Below are 17,365 nucleotides of genomic sequence, written 5' to 3'. Positions count from 1 at the left end.
CAATGATTACATAAAAGTAAGTGTGGAAATACAAACCCCATTTCCAGAAAAGTTGGGATATTTTCCAAAGTGAAATAATAACAAAAATCCGTGATACGTTAATTCACGTGAACCTTTATTTAACTGACAAAAGTACAAAGAAAAGATTTTCAATAGTTTTACTGACCAACTTAATTGTATTTTGTAAACATACACAAATTTAGAATTTCATGGCTGCAACGCACTCAACAAAAATTGGGACAGAGGTATGTTTGCCATTGTGTTACATCACCTTTCCTTTTAATAACACTTTTTAATCGTTTTGGAACTGAGGATACTAATTGTAGTAGATTTGCAATTGGAAGTTTTGTCCGTTCTTACTTGATATAAGACTTCAGCTGCTCAACAGTCCATGGTCTCCATTGTCTGATTCTCCTCTTCATGTTGCACCATACATTTTCAATAGGAGATAGATCTGGACTGGCAGCAGGCTAGTCAAGCACATGCACTCTGTGTCTACAAAGCCACGCTGTTGTAGCCTGTGCCGAATGTGGTCTGGCATTGTCCTGCTGAAATAAGCATGGACTTCCCGGGAAGAGACATCGCCTTGATAGCAACATATGTCTCTCTGAAATCCTAATATACGCCTCGGAGTCAATGGTACCTTCACATACATGCAACTCACCCATGCCGTGGGCACTGATGCACCCCCATACCATCACAGATGCTGGCTTTTGCACCTTTCGCTGATAACAATCTGGATGGTCGTTTTCATCTTTGGCACGGAGAACTTGACGCCCATTTTTTCCGAAAACTAGCTGAAATGTGGACTCATCTGACCACAGCACACGGTTCCACAGTCCTTCGGTCCATCTGAGATGAGTTCAGGCCGAGAGAACTCGCCGGCGTTTCTGCATAGCGTAGATGTATGGCTTCCTCCTTGCGTAATACAGTTTCAAGTTGCACTTCTGGATGCAGCAACGGACTGTGTTGAGTGACAATGGTTTTCCGAAGTACTCCCGAGCCCAGGTGGCTATAATTGTCACAGTAGCATGATGGTTTCTTAGGCAGTGCCACCTGAGGGCTTGAAGATTACGCGCATTCAACAGTGGTTTCCGACCTTGCCCTTTACACACTGAGATGTCTCTGAATTCTCTGAATCTTTTCACAATATTATGTACTGTAAATGTTGAAAGACCTAAATTCTCTGGAATCTTGCATTGAGAAATGTTCCTTTTGAACTGACTAACAATTCTCTCATGAATTTTGGCACAAAGGGGTGAGCCACGACCCATCCTTGCTTGCAAAGACTGAGCCTTTGATGGACGCTACTTTTATACCCAGTCATGATACCTCACCTGCTACCAATTAGCCTGCTTAATGTGGAGTCTTCCAAACCAGTGTTACTTGAATATTCTGGGCACTTTTCAATCTTATTTTAACTCTGTCCCAACTTTTGTTGAGTGTGTTGCAGCCATCAAATTCTAAATTTGTGTATGTTTACAAAATACAATTAAGTTGGTCAGTAAAGCTATTGAGAATCTTTTCTTTGTACTTTTGTCAGTTAAATAAAGGGTCACGTGAATTAACATATCACAGATTTTTGTTTTTATTGCATTTTGGAAAATATCCCAACTTTTCTGGAAATGGGGTTTGTATATATATATATATATGAAAAACCAAGCTTCTTTAAGTCTAGGGGTAAAAAGATACAGCCTTACGATGATGAGTAAAGTTCGGTTCAGTTCAGTTCATGGTATTTAGTTGAGTAGTGATGGAGAAAGAGGGAGAAATTTGAGTCTTCAGGCGAGCTGACACCGTCGATCTTCTCGTTGTCCTTCGAAATCCTTTAAAAGTCACCGACTGTGACTTTAACAAAGTCACCCAGGCGAGGGTGGACACATGGACAACTCCCCACTAGTCAACCCTTTTCCTCTTTTCTTCCACTGCAAGAGCGATGGATCCTCCAAAACCCACTTTTCCTGTGGGCACAACAAAGCTCATTCAGTGTCCAAACATGCATCTGAGGTCTGTATCATCTGCCCTCCTATTCATCTCACCGTACTGGGTACTGCCTGTCATTCAAATAACTCCTCCTTCCTCTCTCTGTGAAGAAATGCACAAACAGGTGAACTGTCCTTGAGAAGTGACAACAAACTGCCAAAAATCATAACATCGAGTGTCCATTAAATAACACTGCCTTCGGTCACCATAGAAACTTTCGAGCTGCTCCAACTCAGTAGAAATCCAAAGTTACTTCCAGTGCCTTAAAGTGACAGTCCAACAGTTAATCTTCATCTCTCTCTCTTCTTTACAAACAAGCTATCGGTGGTAAATAACCCTCTCTCTCTCTCTCTCTCTTTTCAAAAGCACAGTTAATAGGGGTAATTCAGGATCCCATCACAATGGAAACACTGAATTTTCCAATTTTTTTTTCCCAAAATGATTCTGGCATCCCTCTTCCTTTCCAGTCCTGATGAGGAGTCTCAGCCTGAAATATCAACTATTTATCCTCCTCTACAGGTGCTGCCTGACCTGCTGATGCCATAGTTATGGAGGGCTGTGGTCTGGCATTAGGCAGAAAACCAGCTCAGCACAATCAAGATCGGCACTTTATCTAAATGCCCGTAGAGACAAGATTAGTGAACTTGTGGCACAGATCAGTACCAAGACATATGATTTAGTGGCCACTACAGAAACCTGTTTGCAAGGTGGAGATGACTGGGAATTAAATATCCAAGGGTATCAGGTAATGCGGAAAGATAGGCAGGGAGGCAGAGGAGGTGGCCTGGCGCTCTTGATTAGGGATGGGATCAGGGTGATTGTGAGAGACAATATAAGATCTAGGAGTGGAATGTTGAGTCCATCTGGGTAAAGATTAAGAACAGTAAAAGGAAAAATTCACCGGTGGGTGTTGTCTATTGGCCACCTAATAAAAATATTGCAGTGGCAGAGGCTATTAACTGAGAAATAACTGAGACTTGTAAGAACGGAACGGCAGTTGTCATGGGGGATTTTAACTTCCATATAGATTGGGTGAATCAGGTTGGTTAAGGAAGTCTTGAGGAGGACTTCATAGAATGCATCTGTGATGGCTTTCTTGTGCAGAATGTTAGTGAACCTACAAGGGAAAATACTATCTTAGATCTAGTACTGTGCAATGAGAGAGGTAAGATTAATGATCTTGTAGTCAGGGATCCTTTGGAAAGAGTGATCATAGTATGATTCAATTTTGCATTCAGATGGAGGATGAAATAGTTAGATCTAAAACTAGTGTATTATGCTTGAACAAGGGAAACTACAATGGGATGGGGGGGAGTTGGCTAATGTGGATTGGGAGCACAGGCTAATTGGTTGGACAGTTGAGGAACAGTGGAATACTTTCAAAGAGATTTTTCACAGATTTTGCGCTCAGCAAAAGTATATTCCAGACAAAAGTAAGGACAGTAAGTGTGGGGAGAGCCAGCCTTGAATAACTAAGGAAATAAAAGATAGTATCAAATTAAAATCTCATGTGTACAAAGGCACAAAGAGTTGTGGGAGACTGGAGGATTAGGAAAACTTTAAGCAACAGAGCAATTAAACAAGAAATAAGGAAAGGGAAGATAGAGTATGAAAGTAAATTAGCACAAAATATAAAAACAGATAGCAAAAGTTTTTATAAATATATAAAGCGGAAGAGGGTGGCTAAAGTCAACGTAGGTCCCTTGGAAGACGAGAAGGGGAAATTAATATTGGGTGATAAGGAAATGGCTGAGGCATTGAACGACTATTTTGTGTCGGTCTTGACGGTGGAGGACACATCTAATACGCCAAAGAAGGATGTTGTGGACAAAATGGGAGGTGAGGACCTCGATAAATTCACTGTCACTAAAGAGATAGTGATGAGCCAACTAGAGGGTCTGAACGTAGATAAGTCCCCTGGTTCTGATGGGATACATCCCAGGGTGCTGAAGGAATTGGCGGAGGTTATAGCAGACGCATTGGTAATCATTTACCAAAACTCTCTAGACTCTGGGCAGGTCTCGGCGGATTGGAAGACAGCAAATGTTATGCCACTTTTTAAAAAAGGATGTAGGCAAGAGACGGGCAACTATAGGCCAGTTAGCTTAACATCTGTAGTCGAGAAAATGCTTGAAGCTGTCATTAAGGAAGAAATAATGAAACATTTAGAAAGGAGTGGTTCCATTAGACAGATGCAGCATGGATTCAGAAAGGGAAGGTCCTGTTTAATAAACTTACTGGAGTTCTTTGAGGACATAGTGCAGTGGATAGAGGGGAACAGGTGGATGTCGTATACTTGGATTTCCAGAAGGCGTTCGATAAGGTGCCACACAAGAGACTTATAAATAAGATATGGATGCATAGAGTCTGTGGAAGTGTATTGGCATGGATGGTGGATTGGTTAATCATTAGAAGGCAGAGAGTTGGTATAAATGGGTGTTTCTCCGGTTGGCGGTCAGTGGTGAGTGGGGTGCCGCAGGGGTTGGTGCTGGGTCCGCAGCTGTTTACCATTTACATTGATGATTTGGAAGAGGGGACTGAGTGTAGTGTAGCAAAATTTGCTGATGACACTAAACTGAGTGGAAAAGCAAATTGTACAGAGGATGTGGAGAGTCTGCAGAGGGATATACTGTAGATAGGTTAAGTGTGTGGGCCAAGGTCTGGCAGATGGAATACAACATTGGTAAATGCGAGATCATCCACTTTGGAAGGAATAATAGAAGAGCAGATTATTATTTAAATGGTGGAAGATTGCAGCATGCTGTTATGCAGAGAGACTTGGGAGTGCTTGTTCATGAATCGCAAAAAGTTGGCTTGCAGGTACAACAGGTTATTAAGAAAGCAAACATAAGGTTGGCCTTCATTGCTAGAGGGATTGAATTCAAGAGCAGGGAGGTCATGCTGTAACTATACAGAGCACTGGTGGGGCCGCACCTGGAGTACTGTGTGCAGTTCTGGTCTCCATACTTGAGGAAGGATATACTGGCTTTGGAGGCAGTGCAGAGGAGGTTCACCAGATTGATTCCAGGGATGAAGGGGTTAACCTATGAGGAGAGATTGAGTCGCCTGGGACTGTACTCCCTGGAGTCCAGAAGAATGAGAGGGGATCTTATAGAAACATACAAAATTTTGAAAGGGATAGATAAGATAGAAGTAGGAAAGTTGTTTCCATTGGTAGGTGAGACTAGAACTAGGGGACATTGCCTCAGGATTCAGGGGAGAAGATTTAGGACGGAGATGAGGAGAAACTGTTTTTCCCAGAGAATGGTGAATCTGTGGAATTCTCGGCCCAGGGAAGCAGTTGAGACTTCTTCACTAAATATATTTAAGAAACAGTTAGATAGATTTTTACATAGTAAGGGAATTAAGGGTTATGGAGATAAGGCAGGTAGATGGAGCTGAGTTTATGGACAGATCTGCCATGATCTTATTGAATGGTAGGATAGGATCGATGGGCCGAATGGCTTACTCCTGCTCCTATTTCTAATGTTCTTATGAGATAGGTTGAATGGCCTTTTTCTGTTCTGTAGTGGTCCATGACTCAGAGGTTGAGGGTGAAATGTGAGATGTCTAAGGGGTGGTGCGAGTGTGAAACCAGCTGCCAGCGGCAGTGGGTTCGACTGAACGTTCAAGAGACATTTGGGTAGGTGTACGGAGGGCTATGGTCCGGGTGTAGGTCGATGAGACTATGCAGAATAACAACATGACACGGACTAGATGGGCTGAAGGGCATGCTTCTGTCTTGTAGTGCTCTATGACTCTACAACCGGTCACAGGCTCGGTGGGAGGCTACCTGTCCGGGGCTTGGAGGCCCGTCTGGGTCAGCGAGAGTGTGTGGCAAAGAGCCGTGACTTGCTTTTGCAACACGCACAGATGCGTTATACGTTTAATGCGCCGTGTGCGTGTCCTGAGAAAGGTCTCGTCCAGAAACGTCGACTGTTGACTCTTCTCTGTAGATGCTGCCTGACATGCTGAGTTCCTCCAGTGTGTCTTGCTCTGGACTTCCAACACCTACAGATTTTCTAGTGTTTGTTGTTTTGCTATTGTCTTGTTGTGTTGTTTTCTGAACATGCTACATTGGTGCCGGAATCTGTGGCGACACTTGCACCCCTGACTCCCTCCAGCCCATCCTTGTTAACTCTAACGATGCATTCACTGAACCTATAATAAATCTGTAACTCCTCTATCAGCGCTGAACACAGAAATTGGCCACTTGCATTCAGATCCTTAGCTGCCCCCGTGTGGTGGAATGGGATATTACATGCAATGCGGTTGGAAGAATTCAAAGACCTTGTCCCTGCAAAGGAGACTAGAACCATTCCCCATCCCAACACAATCTACTGAATTTGAATCCAAATCAGGTTTAGTATCACGGGCACGCGTCTTTTTTTTTTGTTTGCAGCAGCAGTATATTGCAATACCTAATAAGAAATATTTATAAAGGTTGCATTTTTAAAAATAGTGCAAAAAGGGAGCAAAAATAGTGAGGTGGTGTACATGGGTTCATTGTCCATTCAGAAATCTGATGTAGCGGTAAAGAAGCTGTTCCTGAAACATTGAGTGTGTGTCTTCAAGCTCCTGTACCACTTCCTTGGTGGTAGCAATGAGAAGAGGACATGTCCTGGGTGATGGGGGTCCTTAACAATGGATGCTGCCTTTTTGAGGCATCACCTTTTCAAGATGTCCTCGATGCTGGGGAGCCAGTGCCCATGATGGAGCTGGCTGAGTTTACAACTTTCTGCAGCTTGTTTCGATCCTGTACAGTGGCCCCTCCAGACCAGATGGATATGCAACCAGTTAGAATGCTCTCCATGGTACATCTGTAAAAACATATGAATCTTTGGTGACATGTCACATCTTCTCAAAGTCCTAATGAAATGTAGCCACTATCATGCCTTCTTTGTAGTTTCATCAGTATGTTGGGCCCAGGATCATCTTCAGCGATGGTGACATTCCAGAACTTGAAACTGCTCACCCTTTGCACTGCTGGTCCCTTGACCAGGACTGGTGTGTGTTCCCTAGACCTCCCCTTCCTGACCCTGAGACACATACTGAACCGCTAGCTTGTCAGAAACACAGAACTCAACATGCACAGCGAGGAATGTGATTGGATTTGACTATGATCAAGCAGCGCAAAAGCATAGTGGTTACCGTAATGCTATTACTGTGCCTGCAACCTGGCTTCAATTCCATCACTGTCTGTGAGGAGTTTGTACTGTATGTTCTCTCTGTGACTTCCTGCGTTTCCTCCAGGAGCTCTGATATCTTTCCACGGGCCAAAGACCATAAGACCATAAGACAAAGGAGCAGAAGTCAGCCATTCGGCCCATCGAGTCTGCTCCGCCATTTTATCCTGAGCTGATTCATTTTCCCATTTAGTCCCACTCCCCCGCCTTCTAAGACATAAAGGTCATTAGGTTAATTGCTCAGATACATATCTCTCTCTCTCTCTCTCACACATACACGCGCGCACACACACACACACACACACAATGCTGGAGGAACTCAGCAGGGCAGGCAGCATTGATAGATGTTGCATTTTGGGCAGTCGACATTTTGGACTGAGACTCTCCATCAAGAGTGGAAAGGAAGATGCCAGATTAAGAAGGTTGATTGAGGGGAAGGTGGTGATAGGTGAAGCCAGGTGGATGGGGGAGGGGGAGGGGATAAAGTAAGAAGCTGGGAGGTGATGAGTGGAAAAGGGGAAAGGACTGGATAGGAGAGTGGACCATGGGAGAAAGGAAAGTGAGGGGCAAACTGGAGGTAGGTGATAGGTGAGGAGGAGGTAAGAGGGGGTGTAATTGTGCAGGGCGTGTTCTTTGGGTCGAAAGGGCCTGGAACCATGCTTTATCTCAACATATTTATTAATGGCTGTAACACCACATCAACAAAGGCGTCTTTTAAGTCCGAGAGTGGGCAAGTTTAATGCTTAGTAGATCAGCAGCCCTTCAGAACTGCCAACTCCAAGCCCATGCCTGTGTGAATGAGGTTTCAGTGGTATTCACTGGCGTCAATGTGTTACTGGAAAGCTCCTATGAAGGCTGACTTACCTATTGAATATTGAAAGGCTGAGAGTGAGTGGACACGGAGAGGATGTTTCCTATCAGTGGGGATTCTCGGACCAGAGGGCACAGCCTCAAAATACAAGGACAGAGGTCAGAGGTGGGAGCAACCAGGGTGGTGGTACATGGTTCCCTCTGGGACTGGAAGCCGGTGGCTGGTGGTGTGCCGCAGAGATCAGTGCTGTGTCCTCTGTTGTTTGTCATCTACGTGGTTAATTGGATCAGCAAATTCACAGATGTCACTGAGACTGGGGGTGCAGTGGACAGCAGGGAAGACTATCAAAGCTTGCAACAGGATCTGGACCTGCTGGAAAAAGTCTCAGAAACGGCAGACGGAATTTAATACAGACAAGTGTGAGGTGTTGCAATTTAGGAGGACAAGCCAGAATAGATCATACACAGTGAGCATAAACACAAAATAATCTGCAGATGCTGGGGTTAAAGCAACACTCACAACACAGTCCTGGCCTGAAACGTCGACCAATCTTTTCCACGGATGCAGCCCGACCTGCTGAGTTCCTCCAGCGTGTTGTGAGTGATACAGTTTGCAGTAGGGCACTGAGGAGAGCAGATGAATAGAAGGATCTGGGGATGCAGATCCATAATTCCTTTAAAAATGGCGTCACAGTAGATAGGGTCATAAAGACAGCTTTTGACAATTGTCCTTCATAATCAGAGTATGAGTACAGGAGCTCAGATGTTATGTTGAAGTTGAATAGGGTGTTGGTGAGGCCTAAAATGGATTATTGTGTGCAGGTCTGGTCATCTACCTGCAGGAAAGATTGAAAGTGTGCAGGGAAAACTTGCCAGGATGTGAGGAACTGAGTAATGGGGAAAGGTTGAATAGGTCAGGACTTTATTTCATAGCGCATAGAAGAATGAGGGTATACAAAATTATGAGGGGTAAATGCAAATAAGCGTTTTCCACTGAGGTTATGGAACTAGAGGTCATGGGTAAAGGGTTAAAGGTGAAAAGGTTAAGGGGAACATGAAGGGAAACTTCTTCATTCAGGAGTATGGTGAGACTGTGGATCCAGCTGCTGGCAGGAGTGGTCGATGCAGTGTTGATTTCAACATTTAAGAGAAGATTGGATAGGCACATGAATGGGAGGGGGATGGGTTCAGGTCAATGGGACTAGGCAGATTAATAGTTCAGCATTAACTAGATAGGCCGATGGACCTGTTTCTGTGCTGCAGTGTTTTATGACTCTATGAGGAATTTCTTTAGCCAGAAGATGGTGTATCTGTGGAATTAATTATCACAAACGGCTGTGGAGACCAAGAAATTGGGTACTATTACTGTATATGTAAAACTGAGGCTCTTGCTTAGTCAGGGTCACTACGTTTTTGGAGAGAATGGGATTGAGAGGGCTAGCAAATCAGCCATGATTGAATGCCAGAGCATTCTTTATGGGCTGAATGGCCTCATCCTGCTCCTATACCTCAGGGATTGAGAAGCACCAACTTCTAACGAATGGTGCAATTGAACTGGAGAGGAAGGTGGGGAGAGGGGTGGGCTCTTTGGAGTTAGGGAAGACTCACACTACTGATGCCTTGAAGTGAATTGATAGAGGTGAACAAGATGATTGAGTTTTCCCAGGGTAGAAATGGCTAATTCTACAGAGCTCAAGTTAAAAATGATTGAGATAAAGGATGGGGGATGTTGTTTTTTTGAAACAGTGTTCAGTCTGTGGAACACTGCCAAGGGCAGATATATTAGGGATATTAAAAAGACGGGAGGAGGAGATGGCAGCACGCCGCGCGTGCGCAGCCCTCCGGTGAAAAATGTTGCCGTATCTGTTAAATAGGGGCTGTGGCCAATTCTGATTTGATGGAGAATGGACGTGAAAGCACAGAGGAACATCTGGAGAAATTTCTGAAACGCCCATTCACTGCTGTCGTTACTGTGTGATTGGGAATCTTTCAGAGGGTAGGCCTCAAAATCCCCGGCCTTGCCTGCTTTTGGCGACCGAGAAGGAGGTCGAATCGTTCGGACAGAGATGGCGCTCAGTACTCGGTGTCGGAAAGCTGATCAGAGATCGAAGTTTTCGGATGACTCAGAGTCGGACCGTGGTCGGGTATGGCAGGGAGAGTTTTTCTTCCTTCTCCCGTCTGCGTGAGATGTGGGACATTTGAGAGACTTTGAACTTTACTGTGCTCACGGACTTCTTCATCCAGTTATGGTATTGTTACACTGTTTGTAACTATATGTATAATTATGTGGTTTGGTCAGTTTTTTCAGTCTTGGTCTGTCCTGTGTTTTGTGATATCACACCGGAGGAAATAATGTATCATTTCTTAATGCACACGTTACTAAATGACAATAAAAGGGGACTACGTGTCTTTATAACCTAAGACTCTTAGGTGGGCACCTGGATGATAGAAAGACAGAGGGTTATGTGTGATCCTGGTAGTGTTGGTGGTTTGTGCAATCGCTTTACAGAAGCAGCAAATGGGATTCAAATCTACCATGCCTGTAGGATGTTTGTATGTTCTCCCATGACCGCACGTGCTCTCATTTCACATTCCAAAGATGTACAGGTGAAGGTTCGGAACTTGTGGGCATGCTATGAGGTGACACACGTGGCCCCAGTACATCCTCGGACTGTGTTTTGATGTACGTGACAAATAAAGCTAATCTGATATTAGAGATAAATAAAGCTAATCTTATATTAGCTAGAGAACTTTCCCAGAATCCAAACTCCCCAACCCCGACTCACCACCCCCCTTCCCCTCCCACGCTGTCAGCTTGACAGCATAGTGGCTGGCCTCACTCCATCACAGCGCCAGCACCCCAGGTTCAGTCCCACCACTGTCCGTAAGCAGTCTGTACATCCTCCCCGTGACTGCGCGGGTTTCCTCCCACAGTCCAAACACGTACGGCTGAGTAGGTTAATTGGTGACGAGCGTGTAATTGGCCAGCACGGGCTTGGTAGGCCAGAAGGGGCTTGTTACCGCGCTCTAAATTTTTAAAAAAGATTCTTGAGGGCTGCTCTCTGCCTGGTTGCTACTTTGGGTCAGCGAGGGAGAGGGAAGGTCAGAATGGTGACCTCGCCACCTCTCAATCAACGGTGAAATTTCATGTCCTTTTCCTATGATCGAAAACCACTGCAGGTCATAGGGTACACTAAAATCTGTAGGTCTACCTTGCTAGTGACTGTGCTGTGTGTGGGTGCACTGTGGTCCGGAGGAACACTTTTGTTTGTACAATCAGTGACTATAAACTTGAACCTGGAATATTAAAATGGGAGCTCAGGAGACCCCAACAGTATGGTACACAGCAGCCTTGATGGGCTAAATTGCCCTCTGTCTTAGGATTGAATCTGGCCCAAACCTGTCAAATAGGTACCCACCTACACATTAACGACAAATATCAGCAGATATATATTTATTTTACATCCCAAGAGTAGAAAAACCAGTAACCATGGTGATGGGGGTGGGGGGGAGAAAGGTGAAAAGGAATGAGGTGAGGGAATGTTGGAATGGAGAGTTTAAAAATTGCCCCCCCTTTCCACCTCTCTCATATCCATCATCCAAGCCTTACTGAAATACAAATTATTTCCACAGAAACAGGCCTTGCAGAATAAACTGACAACATCTTAAACAGCCTGCGCTTTACAGTTAGAGGCCTCGTGTATTTTACATTTGTACAATGGAACGCAGATGGCCGAGCCCTGGGCCCTCCCCAGCCTGGTCCTGCCCCCCCCCACCCCCCGCAGGTCTCGTGGTGAGATTCAGTGCAAATTGAAACCACAATCCCCAAACTTCACTTGTACCCCATAATACCTTCTATTCCTTTCCAGAACACTATGTACAGAATTTCAAAGCTATATACAAGGTTAAACACTGACCCAGGTGTTACCAGCTCGAAGCTCCCTGGGCTGCTTCACAGGGGCAGGTATGTGCAGAGAGAGCCCTTGTGGACTGATCATTTACCAGGAACCCCGACACCACCACTCCCCCGGCCTGCTCAGTATTGCATTGAGGGGCTGCAATCACTGGGCGCACTCCCACCTTCCCCCAGGCACCATCAGCTGGCTATTCAACTGCAGAGGCAGCCGAGCTGTTGCCTGTGCTGACGTCCACCAGTAATCCAGGGCATTGTCGCCCGAGCCTCGAGGGACTGTCCGTCCACTGGGACCTCAGCCACAAACATAAGCCCCTCCAAAACAGGAACTCCATCGCTGTGTTTTAAAACCCTGCCCAAGGAAAATGAATAACACAAGAGATTCTGCAGATGCTGGAAATCCAGAGCAACACACACAAAATGCCGGAGGAACTCAGCAGGCCAGGCAGCGTCCACAGAAATGAACGGTCAATATGTCAGGCCGAGACCCTTCATCAGGACTGAAAAGGAAGGGGGATGCCAGCCAATTTAAATTCTATGCCCATTCCACCATGTCAATCCACAGCCTTCTCTACTGCCACACAAGGCCACTCTCAAGTTGGAGGAGCAACACCTCGTCGTCTGTCTAGGTAGCCTCTAACCTGATAGAATGAACATCAATTTCTCCAATTTCCAGTCCCCCCCCCCTTCAATTCCACACCCTCTTTTCCTCACCTGCCTATCATCTCCCCCAGTGCCCCTCCTGCTTCCATTTCTCCCATAGTCTACCCTCCTGTCTCATCAGATCCCTTCTCCAGCCCTTCATCTATCACCTCCCAGCTTCTTACTTCATCCCCCCTCCCACCCACCCGGATTCACCTGTCACCTTCTAGCTTGTCCTCCTCCCACTCCCCTCAGTTCCTTATTCTGGCATCTCCCCCCTTCCTTTCCAGTCCCAATGAACGGTCTCGGCCTGAACATCAACACCATCATTTCCGACCTGCCGAGTTGTGAGTGTGAGTGTGTGTGTGTGTGTGGGGCCAAGGGAAATCAACAGCACTCCCTTCTCTCCGAGAACTATCAGAAGCCCCACAGCATTGGACTGGAAAGTGCACGTACAACGGAAACCGGATTGGTTCAGCTCGAGCAGGTGAAGTTCCAGCAGTGGACTTGTGCTACCAACTCCGCCAACTAACATGATACTCGGGCGCAGAGCAGTTTCAGTTAAATATGCTTAAAATGCTCAGAGCAAGTTGCTTCATACCTGAAGTTCCTGCCTTTGGCAGGTGAAATCTCCGCTGACTGGCAGCAGCTCAAGAGGAGAAGGGCAGCCAGTCGTGTGTTGGACCAGATCCGAGGTGGCAGTGCTTACAACAGCCCAATCGCTCCCTGTCCCGCCTGACAGCGGTCCGGTTTCCTTGCAAATGGAGCACCAGCCAGCACTTCCAGGGACAGGAGCAGGGAGAGAGACGGTATAGGAGCCACACTAGCCGTGTATGTTTTTGCTTGGCCAAAGATTGAATTAAGGCAGTGGACAGCTGGATAGTGCCCTGGCCACACCACCAGATCGGCCAGCGTCTTCGTGTTATGGTTTCCCGGCAGCAACTCTGCCGGCCCCCAACCACACCACGGCGGATCGCTTAGTATTCGAGAGCCTCCAACGCCTCACTCAGGGCACGTACAGAGGAACAGGGAAGGTGGGAGCCATGGCCCTAGGCAAGGTGCATCTCTGACTGACCCACACCTCCCTGCCCAGTGCCTTCGGCAAATTACACACGTTGGAATGAGGACACACACGTGGTGACACAAATCATGGCCCAGAAGCAAGAGGATCTCCAGCTATAATTGCACTTGGTTTGAAGAACAGGAGAATGGTGGGTGCAGAGAGGAAGAACGTGGAGCTTCCCAACTTCCAAAGTTAAATGTGGTGTGGAACAAGGAAACCCAGGCACTCAGTGGGCAGGGGACTGTAACCGGGACAAAGGAGAAGTCCAGACTGCTGTGGACCCTCAGTCAACATATACACCACACAGAGGGATGAACAAGTCTCCCCCTGTCTCTTGTCACCAACTCTGTCCCCTCACCATCAACCCCACCCCAACCCACAATCAACCCAGCATCTCAAGCACTTCCATTGTCAATGGGCATATAAAACACACTAACAAGTAATCTGTGGCAACTCTTTACATAGAAGTCCTGCTTCGTTAAGTCAGTGAAGCCACAGATCCGAGTTAAATACAAGAGTATGAAGACGTCACCGTCTTGGTCCACCCTGCAAGCCGCACACTCCATCCAAGGCGCCGAAAGTGATGGAATAGTGGGACTGAACGGAGTTCCCAGGGCTCGGAATATTTACACATTCATCGCATGGTGACCCCTGCACCATTCTGCCTCTTCGGAAAGGCATATCTTCAACATAGGACGAGAACCAAGTGTTCCTCAGCTCCCAGTGTTCCTGATTGTCTGCAAGACTGGCCACACAGCCAGGCTATTCGCTGAACCGTTTCTTGGGGCCGGTCCGAGCCCGGTTTGATCTCCTGATATCCTGCTTAGAGTCCTTGCACTTCTGGCAGATGAAGACCTCGGGGACGTTGGACTTCCTGATCTTGGCGCAAGAGAGATGGATCCACGTCGCGCATTCGTTACACTCAATCATCGGCCGGCCTGCGAACGGCTTCATACAGAAGCACGTGATCAGGTCCCAGGAGTCGTCTTCTGAAAGGGAAGCAAATTGATTACCAAACTACATATACGGTACCATATACAACCCTGAGATTCATTTCCTTCTGGCCATTCACAGTAAATACAAACAAGTAATAACAATAAATAAACAAACAATAAATATCGAGAACATGAGATGAAGAGTCCTTGAAAGTGAGTCCGCCGGTTGTGGGAACGGTTCAGTGTCAGGGTGAATGAAGTTTTGGTTCTGGTTTTGGTGTGCAGTTTTGGGTTCCTTATTTTAGAAACGATATACTGACGTTGGAGAGGGTTCAGAGAATAATTCCAGGAATGAAAGGGTTACCGTATGAGGAACATCTGGCATCTCTTGGGCTGTATTCCCTGGAGTTCAGGAGAATGAGGGGTAATCTCATAGAAACATTCCAAATGTTAAAAGGCCTGAACAGATTAGATATGGAAAAGTTATTTCCCGTGGTAGGAGAGTCCAGGACAAGAGGGTACAACTTCAGAACTGAAGGACGTCCATTTAGAACAGAGATGCGCAGAAATTACTTTAGTCAGAGGGTGGTGAATTTCTGGAATTGGTTGCCACGAGCAGCTGTGGAGGCCAAGTCATTGGGTACATTTAAGACAGAGATAGATAGGTTGTTGATTAGCCAGGGCGTCAAAGGGTATGAGGTGAAAGGGAGTGGGGATGACTGGAAGAACTGGATCAGCCCATGATTGACTGGCGGGGCAGACTCAACGGGCCAAATGGCCTACTTCGGCTCCTGTATTTTATGGTTTGGGAGCCCGATGATTGAGGGGCGATAGCTGTTATTGCACCTGGTTCCCGTACTTCCGTGTTGATGGCAGCAGCGAGGAGAGAGCACGGCCCAGATGCGGGGGTCCTCAATGACGGGGGTTACTTTCCTGCGGCAGTGCCTCAGGCAGATGTGCTCAATGATGAAAAGGAATCCGTGAATGTAGGAGGTCCAGTTAGAAAACAGCCCTGGGCTCAGCTTGATACAACCGTCAGATCCACCCTCCCGTGAGCCCACAGCACCAGACTACCCACAGGACGTTCACCATTACAAATTCACAAGGGTGTTGGCAGGATCTGAGGATCTGAGATTAGAGGGAAAGGTTGAACAGGTTTGGACTTTATTCCCTGAAACAGAGAAGGAGAGGGGAAATTTCATCAGGAGTACAAAATTATGAAGGAGTTTTTTTTTAATTCTGAGGTACAACATGGAACAGGTCCTCCCACCACTTCGAAACGCGTTGCCCAGCAACCCGCCGATTTAACCCCAGCCTAATCACAGGACAACTCACAATGCCCAATTCACCTACTAACCGGTAGGTCTTGGGACTGTGGGAGGAGACTGGAGCACTAACAGGGAACCCACACACCGATGGGAAGGCATGTACAAACTTGCTTACAGAGGAAACGGTAAGCCCTGCGCAGTAATAACATCAGGCTCCAGGAAGGTAACGACCAACACAGTCCAAGGATGCGCTGGGGGACAGCCTGCAAATGTCACCATGCGTCTGGAGCTAACGTAGCATGCCCATAGCTTAATAAATTGTTGGTTTACGGGAGGCAACCGCAGCATCCAGAGGAAACCGACAGTCACAGAGAGAACGTACAAACTGAATTGAAGCCCAGTGGCCGGCGCTGTAAATATCAGGCTTACTCAGCTACACGTCCTGTGGGAGCAGCTCTATTTCATTAGGAGCTTGAGGAGACTTGCTACGTCACCGAAAACCTCCCAAATTTCTACAGAAGTACCCGAAGAGCATTCTAACCGGTTACATCACTGTCTCCAGAGCAGCGAGCGTACAGGATTGGACAAAGCTGCAGAAAGTCGCAAACTCAGCCAGCTTGCTCGTGGACACTACACCCCCCCAGCATTGAGGACACCTTCAAAGGGCAATGCCTCAGAAAGATGGCATCTATCATGAAGGACCCCCTGTCATCCAGGACATGCCGTCTTCTCACCGCTACTATTGAGGTGGTGGTACAGGAGCCTAAAGACACACACTCAATGTTTCCGGAACAGCTTCTTCCCCTCCGTCATCAGATATACGAAATGACAATTAATCCACAAACACTACCTCACTCTCCTTTTGGCTCTCCTTTCGCACTAGTTTAAAGATTATATATTTCTTATTGTGGTTTATGTTTCTATTTCTTGTAAGATACCGCAAAACAACAAATTTCATGGCATATGCCAGTGATATTAAACCTGATTCTGGTAGTAAAATGGTAATGCAATTGTCTATTGGAATTTAATGGTGGCTGTGCTGTCCTGAACCTTGGCCCAGTCTGGTCCTTAATACTCTCACTCATCCGTTAGCCTTTGACCAGACTCGCTGCCAGTGAAGCCAGGTGGATTGGGGGGAGAAGCTGGGAGGTAGTAGCTGGAAAAGGTAAAGAGCTAGAGAAGAAGAACTCCGATAGGAGAGGAGAGTGGAAAAGGAAGGGCACCGGGGGAAGTAATAAGCAGGTGAGGAGAAGAGGTAAGAGGCCAGAGAGGAGAACTAAAGAAGAGGGAAGAAATTGATGTTCATGCCATCAGGTTGGAGGCTACCCAGCTGGAATATGAGGCATTACTCTTCCAACCTGAGAGTGGCCTCTTCATGACAGAAGACGAGGCCATGGACCGATAGGTCAGAATGGAGAAGTATTAAAATAGTTGGTCATCTGGAAATTCTGCTAGTTGCAGATGGAGCGGAGGTGCTTAACAAAGTGGCCCCCTGTGCACAACCGAACACTGTATTCCACCTGCTACTGCAAGGAATAAAAACTAAAGAGACGATTGAACGTGGT

The 17,365-nt window shown here is 46.5% G+C and overlaps 1 protein-coding gene across 3 annotated transcripts in view; it reads right to left on the bottom strand.

Moving 5' to 3' along the window:
• Window positions 1-11,425: 11,425 nt before the first annotated feature.
• LOC134345095 (PHD finger protein 23A-like) overlaps window positions 11,426-17,365 on the bottom strand; it is a 41,262-nt gene continuing 35,322 nt past the window's right edge. For 2 of the 3 annotated variants that reach the window (XM_063045256.1, XM_063045254.1), the window contains exon 6: window positions 12,721-14,586. In XM_063045256.1, coding sequence (XP_062901326.1) covers window positions 14,360-14,586 — 227 coding nt within the window. In that variant the 3' untranslated portion in view covers window positions 12,721-14,359. Of the gene's footprint in view, window positions 14,587-17,365 lie in introns of all 3 variants that reach the window. The other variant, XM_063045255.1, reaches the window with a different exon arrangement.

Source organism: Mobula hypostoma, chromosome 4 (assembly GCF_963921235.1).
Source record: "Mobula hypostoma chromosome 4, sMobHyp1.1, whole genome shotgun sequence".
NCBI lineage: Eukaryota > Metazoa > Chordata > Chondrichthyes > Myliobatiformes > Myliobatidae > Mobula > Mobula hypostoma.
The sequence above is the reverse complement of the archived record's forward strand: the minus strand, read 5'-3'. Positions and strand labels throughout refer to the sequence as shown.